Consider the following 13,345-nt stretch of genomic DNA (forward strand, 5'->3'; position numbering starts at 1 on the left):
ACAAATGTACTCCTACAGTTCTAAGACCACAGGACAGTCATTTTCAACAATGAACATTGTGTGCACTGTCTCACACACACACACACACACACACACACACACACTCTTAGTTTAACCAAGTCCACAAACGAAAATATAATAATTTATAATAGCGTTTCTCTTTTACTATGCATGTTACTTAGTGGGACTTTTGGCATCCTTGCCTTAAACAATCCCCTTCAAATCTGCCTCGGATTCCGTTGTTGCCACTCGAAGCAATTCTTTCACGTGTGTCAGTCAGAACAGATCGATGCTTTGATTTCACGTGTTTCAGGATAGAAAACAAGGACTTTGTTTGTGGTTTTTTTAATGTGCGTGTTCACTTCGCTTGAGGTTAATACGGTATTTTCGTCAAATGCGCATGCGCGTGAGATGAATATACCGCAGGGGCAATTAATTTTTACAAGGGGCCACATGAGAAAGCTGAATTGTGTCAGAGGGCCACACCAACGATAATATTTCAGGGATGCACCGAAATGAAAATTCAATTCAAAAGTCAATGAAATCCATATTTGTTTGTGTTTTATGCCTTTTGCCTTGACATCATCACTGGAAAACTTTCCTGCCTTTTCAAAAACGTCCTCTACAGACGGAGTGCGCATGCTCAGATTGACTTTACTTTTCTGCGCCGCGTTCTTCTCATATTTAGAATGAAATCGGGATGTTTGGATTTCAGGTGATAAATTAAACCCGATGTGGAGAAACTCTTTGCAGATACACCCCCTCTTAAAATTTCAGCATTGCATGTTTTGTAAATCGCTCTCCTCACACCGCAGACATGTTGCTCTTATCCAGATACCCGTGTGCTGCTGCGCTTTTTATTGCGTCATTACAATTGTGTTTCGTCTGATATACCGCAAAGTTTCCCAGTAAGGGCTAAGCTCATTCCAGTCTTAAAATACCGTATTGAACTCAAGCGAAGCGAACACGCACATTAAAAAAACAAACAAACACAAACTTCAATATGAACGTAAGAGCCGCATGCGGCTCGGCCACCCCTGGTCTAAATGAAGTGAAAGTATTTTAAACAAAAAATATTATAACCTCCATCTTAACCTCTGCTCTTCTGATAAGATGATCCACTATTTTTAAACCATAACACAATGTGTGTTAGTAAAGTCATATACCGATGTAGGTGAGGTGTGGAGGCCCTGTGTGCAGTCAATAGGGTTGGAGCTCTATAGCAGGAGATCTTTCACATCTTCCAACCCCTGGAACGCAGATCTTCATGGAGCTGATTTTGTGCACAGGGATTAGGTTTGGGTCTCCTAGTTCAAGTGATATGGCTGGAAAAGTCAGGTGTTCTAATAGTTTTGTCCACATTGTGTGTGTGTGTGTGTGTGTGTGTGTGTGTGTGTGTGTGTGTGTGTGTGTACATACACTATATTGCCAAATGTATTTGCTCGTCTGCCTTTACTTGCAAATGAACTTGAGTAACATCTGATCCATACGATTTAATATGATGTTGTCAAACCCTTTGCAGTTATAACAGCTTCAACTCTTCTGGGAAGACTTTCCACAAGGCTTAGGAGTGTGTTCGCGGGAATTTTTGACTATTTGTGAGGTCAGACACTGATGTTGGACGAGAAGGTCTGGATGTGTGTGTGTGTGTGTGTGTGTGTTTGTTTTGCCACTCCAGTTGTGAATTGTGAGTCCTCTGTTTTCCCCTCCATGAGATGTTCTCAAAAAAAAAAAAAAAACCAGATTTTTGCTCACTCTTTTCTTAACCACTTTTTGCATATTATTGATTTGAAGGTCGATGATGGAATCAGCAGAGGCACAACTGGGCTGCAGAAATCCTCCACACACTCCTGTTTACACACAGGTAAATGTTATGGATGTAGATATAGTGATAAGAACTCTGCAGTATCTGTAGAATTGGTCATCAAACTTTGCAGCTTCTTAACTCCTTCAGTTGAATTGATCATTATACAGTGCCTTGCAAAAGTATTGACCCCCCTTGGTGTTTTTCCTATTTTGTTGTCTTACAACCTGGAATTTTTGGGGGTTTGTATCATTTGATTTACACAACATGCCTACCACTTTGAAGATGCAAAATATTTTTTATTGTGAAACAAACAAGAAATAAGACAAAAAAAAAAACAGAAAACTTGAGCGTGCATAACTATTAACCCCCCCCCAAAGTCAATACTTTGTAGAGCCACGTTTTGCAGCAATTACAGCTGCAAGTCTCTTGGGGTATGTATCTATAAGCGTGGCACATCTAGCCACTGGGATTCTTGCCCATTCTTCAAGGCAAAACTGTTTCAGCTCCTTCAAGTTGGATGGGTTCCGCTGGTGTACAGCAATCTTTAAGTCATACCACAGATTCTCAATTGGATTGAGGTCTGGGCTTTGACTAGGCCATTCCAAGACATTTAAATGTTTCCCCTTAAACCACTCGAGTGTTGCTTTAGCAGTATGCTTAGCGTCATTGTCCTGCTGGAAGGTGAACCTCTGTCCCAGTCTCAAATCTCTGGTAGACTGAAACAGGTTTCCCTCAAGAATTTCCCTGTATTTAGCGCCATCCATCATTCCTTCAATTCTGACCAGTTTCCCAGTCCCTGCTGATGAAAAACATCCCCAGAGCATGATGCTGCCACCACCATGCTTCACTGTGGGGATGGTTTTCTCGGGGTGATGACTGGTTTTGGATTTGCGTCAGACATAGCGTTTTCCTTGATGGGCAAAAAGCTAAATTTTAGTCTCATCTGACCAGAGTACCTTCTTCCATATGTTTGGGGAGTCTCCCACATGCCTTTTGGCGAACACCAAACGTGTTTGCTTATTATTTTCTTTAAGCAATGGCTTTTTTCTGGCCACTCTTTCGTAAAGCCCAGCTCTGTGGAGTGTACAGCTTAAAGTGGTCCTATGGACAGATGCTCCAATCTCCGCTGGGGAGCTTTGCAGCTCCTTCAGGGTTATCTTTGGTCTCTTTGTTGCCTCTCTGATTAATGCCCTCCTTGCCTGGTCCGTAAGTTTTGGTGGGCGGCCCTCTTTTGCCACATTTGTTGTGGTGCTATATTCTTTCCATTTTTTAATAATGGCTTTAATGGTGCTCCGTGGGATGTTCAAAGTTTTGGATATTTTTTTATAACCCAACCCTGATCTGTACTTCTCCACAACTTTGTCCCTGACCTGTTTGGCGAGCTCCTTGGTCTTCATGGTGCAGCTTGCTTGGTGGTGCCCCTTGCTTAGTGGTGTTGCAGACTCTGGGGCCTTTCAGAACAGGTGTATATACTGTATATACTGAGATCATGTGACACTTAGATTGCACACAGGTGGACTTTATTTAAGTAATTACATGACTTCTGAAGGTAATTGGTTGCACCAGATCTTATTTAGAGGCTTAATAGCAATGGGGGTGAATACATATGCACGCACCACTTTTCCGTTATTTATTTTTTAGAATTTTTTGAAACAAGTTATTTTTTTAATTTCACTTCACCAATTTGGACTATTTTGTGTATGTCCATTACATGAAATCCAAATAAAAATCAATTTTAATTCCAAGTTGTAAGGCAACAAAATAGAAAAAATGCCAGTTAGTTTTTAGTACATATCAATTTCAATTGAAGGGTCTCACCAGGTCTCAGCAGGGTCTCAGTGGGTTTTATGTGGTTCTTAGGTGTGTTTTAGCTGGGTCTCACAGGGGTCTCAGGTGGGTCCCAGTGGGGTCTAAGGGTGCTCTCACCAGGTCTCAGTGGAGTCTTAGCAGGTTCTCACAGAGGTCTCAGGTGGGTCCCAGTGGGGTCTAAGGGTGCTCTCACCAGGTCTCAGTGGGGTCTTAGCAGGGTCTCACAGAGGTCTCAGGTGGGTCTTAGCATGGTCTCAGTGGGATCTCAGCAGGGTCTCACCAGGTCTCAGCATGGTATCAGTAGGGTCTCTGGTGGATCTCAGTACGGTGTAAGCGGTGTCTCAGTGTGGTCTCTGTGGGGTCTTACAGGGGTCTTAGGTGGGTCTCAGCGGGGTCTTAGCGGGTTCTCAGGTGGGTCTTAGGTGGATTTTGGGTGAGTCTTAGGTGGGTCTCAGTGGGATCACAACAGGTCTCAGCAAGGTCTCAGGTGGGTCTCAGTGCAGACTTATTAGGTCTTAGTCTCACCAGATCTTATTGTGGTCTCAGATGTGTTTCAGCAGGTTCTCAACAGGTCTCAATGGTATCTCAGATGGGTCTTAGTTGGGTAATAGTGGCGTTTTAAGTGGGTCTCAGTAAAGTCTCTCACCAGGTTTTACTGGGTCTCAGCGGATCCTCAGGAGGGTCACATGGGGGTTCTCAGGTGTGTCTTAGGTGGATCTCAACAGGGTCTCAAGTGGGTCTTAGGAGGGTCTAAACAGGATTTCAACATGTTTCTTCTGTATTTAAAATGTGTGTAGGGGCAAAAATATCAATAATTCTTTCACCTGGAAGATCTATTTGCACAATTATTACTTTGCTGAATAAGTATTTTTCTTCATAGCTTTTCGAAGATGTGCAGACAGAAACCTGTGGAGGAACATCGGGCTCTGACGGACACCACAGCCCCGTAGACAATCAGAAACGCATAAAAAAGGAAGAACATGATGATGAAGACTTTCTCTGTAACTTGTCTCATTTTAGTGATCATTTGTGATACCGTTTATACACAGTCGTGGTGTAAATTAATCTGATGGGCTTTCAGGTGGATGGAGCTCTGTGGGGGACGTTACACCTAGGGACATACAGGAACGTGTAATAAAGGAAGAAGCAGAGGATGAAGACTACCACTGTAATACATCAGGGAGTATTAGAGTCTTGAGCTCCATACTACTACTTCAGGGAATATACTAGATCGTATTTCTGACTAAAAATATATAAATAAATTTTTTTTTTGATTTTATATATAATATATATATATATATATATATATATATATATATATATATATGTGTGTGTGTGTGTGTGTGTGTGTGTGTGTGTGTGTGTGTGTGTGTGTATAAAACACAGTTTTGATGTGGATAATGGAATTTCAGGTGAAGGAACATCTGTGGGCCAAATCAGCCCTGCGGAGGACCTGCATAGGGGGAATAAGGATATAAAAGATGAAGACACAGATGAAGAAGGCTACATCTGTACAGCAACAGTCTGTGGTAATGTTCAGTTTTAAGTTTCATTGGTTCAAATACTTTCCCAACTTTTCTGAGCTCATGAATATGTTGAGCTAATTTATTGTCTTAGGAGCTCCTGGTGCCACAACTCCACCTGACTGTATTAGACTGTAGAAAGGACATTCCTCAAAATCACACACTCCGGTGCTCATGATTTTTCTCACTTTCTGGTGTTTGTATTGTTTTTTTGATTCATAATCACAATCTTGGTGTCACCCAGATGAGGATGGGTCTGTTCCTCTCAAGGTTTTGTCCTCATACCATCTAAGAGAGTATTTCCCTCACCACAGTCACCCCAGGCTTCATCATTGGGGATAAATATGGGGAGGTGGTAGCTTAGTGGTTAAGGCGCTAGACTAAGGCGTTGGACTTTGGATCGGAAGGTCAAGATTTCAAATCCCAGCCACACCAAGCTGCCACTTCCCTGCCCCTGAGCAAGGCTCTTAACCCCAGATCTGTATGAATATATAAATGTAAGTTGCTCTGGATAAGTGCATCTGCCAAATGCCATAAATGTTAATACACATACTTCACTTATTAAAATTTTTGTTCTATAATTCTTACATTCTGTAACGCTGCTTTGGGACAAAGTCATTTAATTGAATTGAATCATGCTGAGTTTATTAATATTTTTTCTTTGTTTCAGAAATGAACCCTCCCCAGTTACAAGACTTCTCCTGCTCCTGGTGTTCACTTCCCTGCCCATCTGAACTTTCCCTCCGGAAGCACATCAGAAGATTGCACTATAAAGAACATCAGCGGAAATATGAGAACCTGAAGACTAAGACAACTGATGAAGAAGTGCAGAAAGACATCTTTTCCTGTTCTGTGTGTGGGAAGAGTTTTTCCCAGCAGAGTAACCTGCACCGACACCTTCGTGTTCACACCGGAGAAAAACCCCATAGCTGCTCAGAGTGTGGAAAAGCCTTTGCCCACAAGTGCAACCTGCAGAGACACGAGCGCCTTCACGGCGGAGGACCGAAGTACGAGTGCTTGGAGTGCGGGAAGAGTTTCGCCCAGCCAAGTTACCTCCAGCAGCACCAGGTCATCCACAGAGGAGAGAAACCATATCGGTGCTCAGAGTGCGGCAAGAGCTTCATCCGCCAGAGCGATCTCCAGCAGCACCGAGCCGTCCACACGGGAGAAAAGCCACACCGCTGCTTGGACTGCGGCAAAAGTTTTATACGCCAGAGCAATCTCATCCGGCATCGACGCGTTCACACGGGGGAGAAACCCTATTACTGCTCCGAGTGTGGAAAAACCTTCGCTCAGCAAAGTTATCTCCAGCAGCACCAGCGTGTCCACACCGGAGAGAAGCCGTATCGGTGCTCCGAGTGTGGCAAGAGTTTTATCCGCCACAGTAACCTCCAGGATCATCTTCTGGTTCACACTATGGTGAAGCCATATCGCTGCTCACAGTGTGGGAAGAGCTTTACCCGGCAGAATGAACTCCAGACACACCAGCGCATACACACCGGAGAGAAACCCTATCATTGCTCCGATTGCGGCAAGAGTTTCAGAGGCAAGAGGCATCTCCGAGCACACCAGGTCATCCACACGGCCGAGAAGACCTATTACTGCTCGTTGTGTAGGAAGAGCTTTCATCAGCATACTGGTCTCCAAAACCACCTCTGCCTGCACACAGGAGACACGCCGTACCACTGCTTTACTCTGTGGGACGAGTTTTATCCCACAGAGCGCTCTTAAAAAACTGACCTTACATCATACTTATCATACCTTTCATTATTATTATGAACATTTTAGAACAGTTATAATTTTTTTATATTTTAAAATATTTAAGATAAGTGTACTTACATTCAGCTTCTGTTCCATGAATTTGGAAATCCAAATGATCATACTTGCACGATTTTTTTTTTTTTTAAGTGTGTAGTTATACAATTACTGTATATAAATGTATATATGTATATTTATATATCTATAAATATCTATATCTATATATTAGTATACTGTGTATTTATATTGTTTCTCTCTTCATTCACTTAACCCTGAAAAGTCATCTGTCAATCAATCGGCATTGCTGTGCAATATCACCAAATGTATTTGGACACCCGACCATTGCACCTGAATGTAAAAGGCTGTAGAGCGGTTTAGTCGAATGTCAAAGTCTTGAGCTCCGTGCTACTACTTAAGGGGAATATACTAGATCATATTTCTGACTAAAAATAAATAAATATATAAAAATAAAATAAATGATATATTTAAATACACACACACACACACACACACACACACACACACACACACACACACACACACACACACACTGATAAATATATACATCAACTAACTGTTTCCTGTTTCCTGTTCTATAATAACTGCCAAATATACAAACACTATTTAATAACATCATATATGGTTATATTTGCATATATATATATTGAAATAGTATTGTGTATGTCTGTTGGTTTGTACACTGTTTTGTGTGTGTGTGTGTGTGTGTGTGTGTGTGTGTGTGTGTGTGTGTGTGTATGCCCCTCCCCCTTATTGCGAAAGTGAAAGAAAGGATCCATTTTGTGACGTTATAAAATAAACATTTTCCAGAGGAAAAACAACACGAATTATCTCCATCTGCAGTTGTGGACTGTAAAGCTGTCGGTGTTCCCCTGACTGCAGCTCAGTTTTTTGGGTTTATAGTGGATTTTTAACACAGCAGGAGTTTTAGTCGATTTGTAAGTGATTTCCTGTAAATTGAGTGAGATCAGATCCAGGGTTCGATGCTGGAGTGAAGTAACCAGGTTAAGTTCTGCTGTACTCTGAAGCAGGACACATGTCCTCCAAAAGGAGTTTGTGTGAAAAACAGGACTTAAAGAAAGACAAGAGGTGAGTTACTTTTACAAACCTTCTATAATCTTTTCAACTAAGTTTAGATTTGGCTCCAGCTTGTGTAATAGCACTGAATGCAGGCCTGAGGTGAACTATTCTAACAACTTCAAAATAATTTTGATTAAAAGCTAAAATCTAATCATGTCTTCTCATTTCTGTTGCTGTGTTTCGCAGGATTTTATTATTAATATTCGCTATAAATAGCAAAAAGTTTGTAGATCCTTGAACATAAGATTGCTGTGTGCTTTTTTCTGAACATATTCCAAATTTAGTCTCTATTTTCTGTTATATTAACCTCCACTCTTCTGAGAAGATGTTCTACTAGATTTTGGGGAGAATAATTCAGCCACGCAGTTGTTAGTAAAGTCAGTTTCCGATGTAGGTGAGGTGAGGAGGCCTGGGGTGCAGTCAGCGTTGACATTCATTCATGTTCAAAAGCTCTATAGCAGGAGATCTTCCACTCCAAGCATGTAAAGCAGATCTTTATGGAGCTGGGGATTTGTGCACATTGTCATGCTGGAACCAGTTTAGGTCTCCTAGTTCAAGTAAAAATAATTCATGTTGTCAATTCTTTTGTAGCACGTTTGTGGAAGAAACACACATGGCTGGAAAAGTCAGCTGTGTATTCTGAATTAAATTTGTTAGAGGTTTAGAAAATGATAATTGCACATGCACATTTTCCTAAATATTATTATTTACACTAATAAAATCTGAATTCCAGAATGGAAAAGAGAAAAATGTCAGACCCATCAGAACCCAGCTGTGTGTCCATGAAGAGTGATCAGTCAATGGAAAGTCCAATCGAATTGAAAAATGGCCGACGTTCTACCGATCAGAGGTCAGCATGGTTTGCTTATTTTTCTGCTAAGACACTGCTTTTGCACTCAACTTTATTTCTACACATAAAGACTGTCCACTATATGCACAAACCCTAGACATTTAAAAATACTGTATATTACACTTACATGCACATCAAATCAAATCAAATCAAGTTTTATTTATGGAGCGCCTTTCAGCAACCAAAAGGAGTGGAGAGTTCTGGCTGGTTGGTAGACCATTATTAATTCGGCGAGGTAGGCCGGGGCAAGACCATTGATGGCCTTGAACACAAACAACAGGACCTTGTACTCCACCCTTAACCGCACCGGAAGCCAGTGAAGCGTGCGGAGGACCGGGGTGATGTGTGAGTCTTTTGAGGTGTTGGAGAGAAAACGTGCTGCCGCGTTTTGCACCATTTGGAGCCGATTGAGAAGTGAATGATTAAGTACAATGTAGAGAGCATTACAGTAGTCAATCCTCGCGCTGATAAAGGCATGTATAGCTTTTTCAAGGTCAGATTGGGACAAAAATTATTTGACCTTGCTGATGAGTCTTAGCTGGTAAAAGCTCGTGTTCACTACTGCACCGATCTGTTTATCGAATTGCATACCTTGGTCAAAAATAACACCCAGGTTACACATGGTAGGTGCAAACTGAGAAGTAAGAGGACCAAAACTCTAAACAGGATGTACTCAGGCTTTTCTTCATTCAGATGAAGGAAGTTCTGGGAAAGCCACTGTTTAATATCCTCAAGGCAATTATGGAGAGGGTCCAATACAGAACTATTACTCAGAATCACAGGAAGATAGATCTGGAGGTTGTTAGCAAAGAAATGAAATTGAACTTTGTGATTGGAAATGAGTTGACCAAATGGCAACATATAGAGAGAAAACAGAATAGGACCAAGAATAGATCCCTGAGGCACACCAGATGACAGAGGAGCAACTGATGAAGAATGATCATTAAACACCACTGAAAAAGTTCTGTTAGTGAGGTATGATGAGTACCAATTAAGCACCGCACCCTGCAGACCAACAACATGTTGAAGACGAGAGATGTGGTTAGCATGATCCACGGTGTCAGGTCCAGAAATACCAGAACCACTGAGCTTTTACCATCCAGGGCTCCAACAATGTCATTGTGGACCCTTAATAACGCTGATTCAGTGCTATTTTTTGACCTGAAGCCAGACTGAAATGTATTACCAATGTCGTTCAGTTGAAGGTGAGACTGAAGCTGGTCGAAAACAAGCTTCTCCATCAACTAAGACAGAAATGACAGGTTAGATATAGGGCGGAAGTTGGATAGTATGGAGGGATCAGGATTGGGTTTCTTGAGCAGCGGTCTAACAATAGCGTGTTAGAGAGCAGCGGGAACAGTACCCACGCTAAAACAGCTGTTTATGAAGGAGACAAGGATGGGACCTATGATGTCAACAGCCTCCTTCAAAATCCTGGCAGGAACAGTGTCTAGAGGACAGGTGGTGGGCTTTAACTCGTGGACAGCTTTTTTGAGGTCCACCAAAGTAACTGCATCAAAGTTCTCTAGCACACATTGTGCTGCACGAGTAGAGATGGAAACAGCGGGGACTTGTGTAATGGTTTGTCTAACAGACAAAACCTTGTACAAAAAATGTTGTTTGAAAGCATTGCATGTGTTTACAAAAACGTCATTCAAGGCGACAGACACCGGATTTATGACAGAATTGATAGTGCTGAATGAAATTCCAGGGCGGTGGCCCTACTGTCCATTAGCTTCCTTCAGTGCACTTTGATAGGTGGCAAGACTGTCCGTAAACATCTCGAGTGACACCTGCAGCCTATCCTTCTTCCATTTCCGCACAGCGTGTCTACACCGGCGCCTGAGGGCCCAAGTTGTATCATTGAGCCAGGGGTCCACAGGAACATTGGTCGACTTTACCTTGTAGGGTGCAACAGAGTCCATAATCTGGGAGCAGATGGTATGGAAGGAGGCAAGGAAACGGTCAGGACAAATAGGCGATGCCAATTCATCAGTAGAGGCGAGATCAGAAACAGAGAAGGCAGCAATAAAATCATCGACTGTAGATGAGGTAATAATGCGACGGCGATGAGGGGCAGTGGACGTTGGTACAGGTGAAACAGCACAAATGTCAAATCGTATTAGAGAATGGTCAGATATGGGAAAATCCATGACCTCGCAAGTTGACACAATCACCCCACGAGAGATAATAAGGTCAAGAGTGTAACCTAACCTATGAGTGGGACAGGACATGGACTGAGCCAGAACTAGTCTAAAAATGCCTTTAAATCATTAGTAGGCTTATCAGAGGGGCCGCAAACATGAATGTTAAAGTCACCACAGATTAGAACATTGTCAAACTTTGCTAGAAACTCTGAGAACTCAATTAAAAAATCCTTGCTTGATTTGGGCGGCCGGTAGATTACTGCACATAAGATCAGACAGGGTAGTGTGAGCACAAATACTTGTAACTTAAAGCCTGAATACCCTCTAGAAACATCTCAATAAAATATTAATATTTGCTCAAATAAAATCTGGATTAAAGAAAGGAAAAGAGAAAAATGTCAGACTCACCAGAACCCAGCGGTGTGTCCATGAAGAGTGATCACTCAATGGAACGTCGAATCGTATTAGATTAGATATTAGACATATTAGACATGGACAGAGTTCTTCTATTCTGAGGTTAGTATATTGAACTGGTGTGATCATTATCCTGTTAAGACACTGCTTTTGCACCCAACTTAGTTTCCATGCATTTGGAGATTATCCACCATATGGAAAAAATCTTTATCCATATAAAGTATTCAGAATTTAGTAGACATTTTAGAATACTGTATATGACATTTATATGCACATTTAAATAATATAATATTATTATTTACTCTAATAAAATCTGCATTCCAGAATGAAAAAGAGAAAAATGTCAGACCCACCAGAACCCAGCTGTGTGTCCATGAAGAGTGATAAGTCAATGGAAAGTCCAATCGAATTAAGAGATAGCAGAAGTTCTACTGTTCAGAGGTCAGCATGGTTTGTTTATTTTCCTGCTAAGACACTGCTTTTGCACTCAACTTTATTTCTATATATAAAGGCTGTCCACTATATGCACAAAACCTTTTATCTTTATAATGTAATCAGAAGTCACTTAATGGAATGTCCAATCGAATTGAAAAATGGCTGACGTTCTACTGATCTGAGGTCAGCATAGTGACCTGGTTGAATCATTTTCCTGCTAAGACACTGCTTTTTATTCCTTTTTTTTTTCATTAATTCCATGGATATAAATATTTTTTGTAAAGCAAATATGTTCACGCAATCATTATTACAACATTTGAAGCAGAGAGAACATCAGAAACATACAATATTTATAAAGTTTTAGTACAGATTTTAATGGAATTTCAGCATCTGAGACAAAAAAACCCTGTACAGAGGTAAAAAAAAAAAAAAGATACAATAAAACAAATACAATATAATTTGTAAATTAAACAAAAAGATGAATGTAGCAGTTGAGATTATATAAGATGTTTTATGTTTGCATATGACCATATCTTACTGGACAAGTCCTCAAATGATTCCAAACTGTCCAATAAAATATGCTTAATAGAAAACCGGGTCCTGCAGAACACATGCAGCCTATGAAAAGTGTGGAAACTGTTTGAGAGACACATCCATGTTGCTTTTATTTTTATGCAAAAAAAAACTTGGTATCGTAACGGTCTGAAGATTGATTAAGCAAATCTATAAATGTACAGATGTTCCACTTTATTGAAAAGTCCTCTCTCATCATGAAGAACACCCTCTCAGCATCCGAACACTTCGTTTCTCCAAACATTTAGCTGAAATACTTTGCTGTGCCGTGAACATTTCTAAAGGTTAAAACATCTGAAGGTTAGGGATTTGGAGATGCATCGGAAATTTTAGGGTGAATTTGAAAAGAGGATAGTTTTACATATTTTTGTATTTATAAATGTGTGTTTTTGTTTGGTAACAGATCACAAAAAAAGAACTTAAACAACACTGAGCTGGGTTCCATATTCAAGGTGTGTGCACTTGTTATGTGTGTTTCCCCTCTTTGCAGAATTTTTCATTTAATATTCTTTAGAACAAGTTACAGATTTATCTCCACTCTTTCAGTATTATATTTCCTGATCTGTTACTGTGTGTTTCTATCCAGGATGTGGAACACAAAATGTTCACACTAATAAAGAATGAGCTAAAGAGGTATAAAAAACTCCTGACTTCAGAATGCCCAGAGGTGGACGTAAAGGATGAGGGGGATCTGGAAGTGGTCAATGATGCAGTGCTGAAGATCACACTCCATGTCCTGAAGAACACAAAGCATGTGGATCTCGCAAATGCATTGAACAACAGTAAGAGTTCTTCTAGTAGATTCCACTGATCATGATAGGCCTCCTGCTGGACAATTCCAATCCAACGTCTTTAGATATAAGTTCGTAAATAGAATCAGTTGTGTTTGATGGACAGATTTGTAGAACTATATAAACTGAATGTGCTGTTT

General features: G+C 40.8%; 2 protein-coding genes across 4 annotated transcripts in view; both read left to right on the top strand.

Moving 5' to 3' along the window:
* The first annotated feature begins 1,061 nt into the window (after positions 1 to 1,061).
* LOC310737918 (uncharacterized protein) lies at positions 1,062 to 7,116 on the top strand. The gene is made up of 5 exons (XM_083562683.1): positions 1,062 to 1,864; positions 4,497 to 4,617; positions 4,698 to 4,784; positions 5,029 to 5,145; positions 5,810 to 7,116. The coding sequence occupies exons 1-5, from the start codon at positions 1,799 to 1,801 to the stop codon at positions 6,868 to 6,870; spliced, it is 1,452 nt and encodes a 483-aa protein (XP_083418809.1). The 5' UTR covers positions 1,062 to 1,798; the 3' UTR covers positions 6,871 to 7,116.
* Positions 7,117 to 7,655: 539 nt separating this feature from the next.
* LOC310737887 (NLR family CARD domain-containing protein 3-like) overlaps positions 7,656 to 13,345 on the top strand; it is a 135,579-nt gene continuing 129,889 nt past the window's right edge. For 2 of the 3 annotated variants that reach the window (XR_014536914.1, XM_083562625.1), the window contains exons 1-5: positions 7,656 to 8,004; positions 8,729 to 8,845; positions 11,731 to 11,847; positions 12,818 to 12,866; positions 13,001 to 13,196. Coding sequence is in view for 2 of the 3 variants with exons in the window: in XM_083562625.1 (XP_083418751.1) it covers positions 7,952 to 8,004; positions 8,729 to 8,845; positions 11,731 to 11,847; positions 12,818 to 12,866; positions 13,001 to 13,196 (532 nt within the window). In the remaining variant the exon portion in view is untranslated. The remainder of the gene's footprint in view (positions 8,005 to 8,728; positions 8,846 to 11,730; positions 11,848 to 12,817; positions 12,867 to 13,000; positions 13,197 to 13,345) is intronic. The other variant, XM_083562626.1, reaches the window with a different exon arrangement.

The sequence above is a fragment of the Silurus aristotelis genome (genome assembly GCF_946808225.1).
Source record: "Silurus aristotelis genome assembly, chromosome: 15".
Taxonomy (NCBI): domain Eukaryota; kingdom Metazoa; phylum Chordata; class Actinopteri; order Siluriformes; family Siluridae; genus Silurus; species Silurus aristotelis.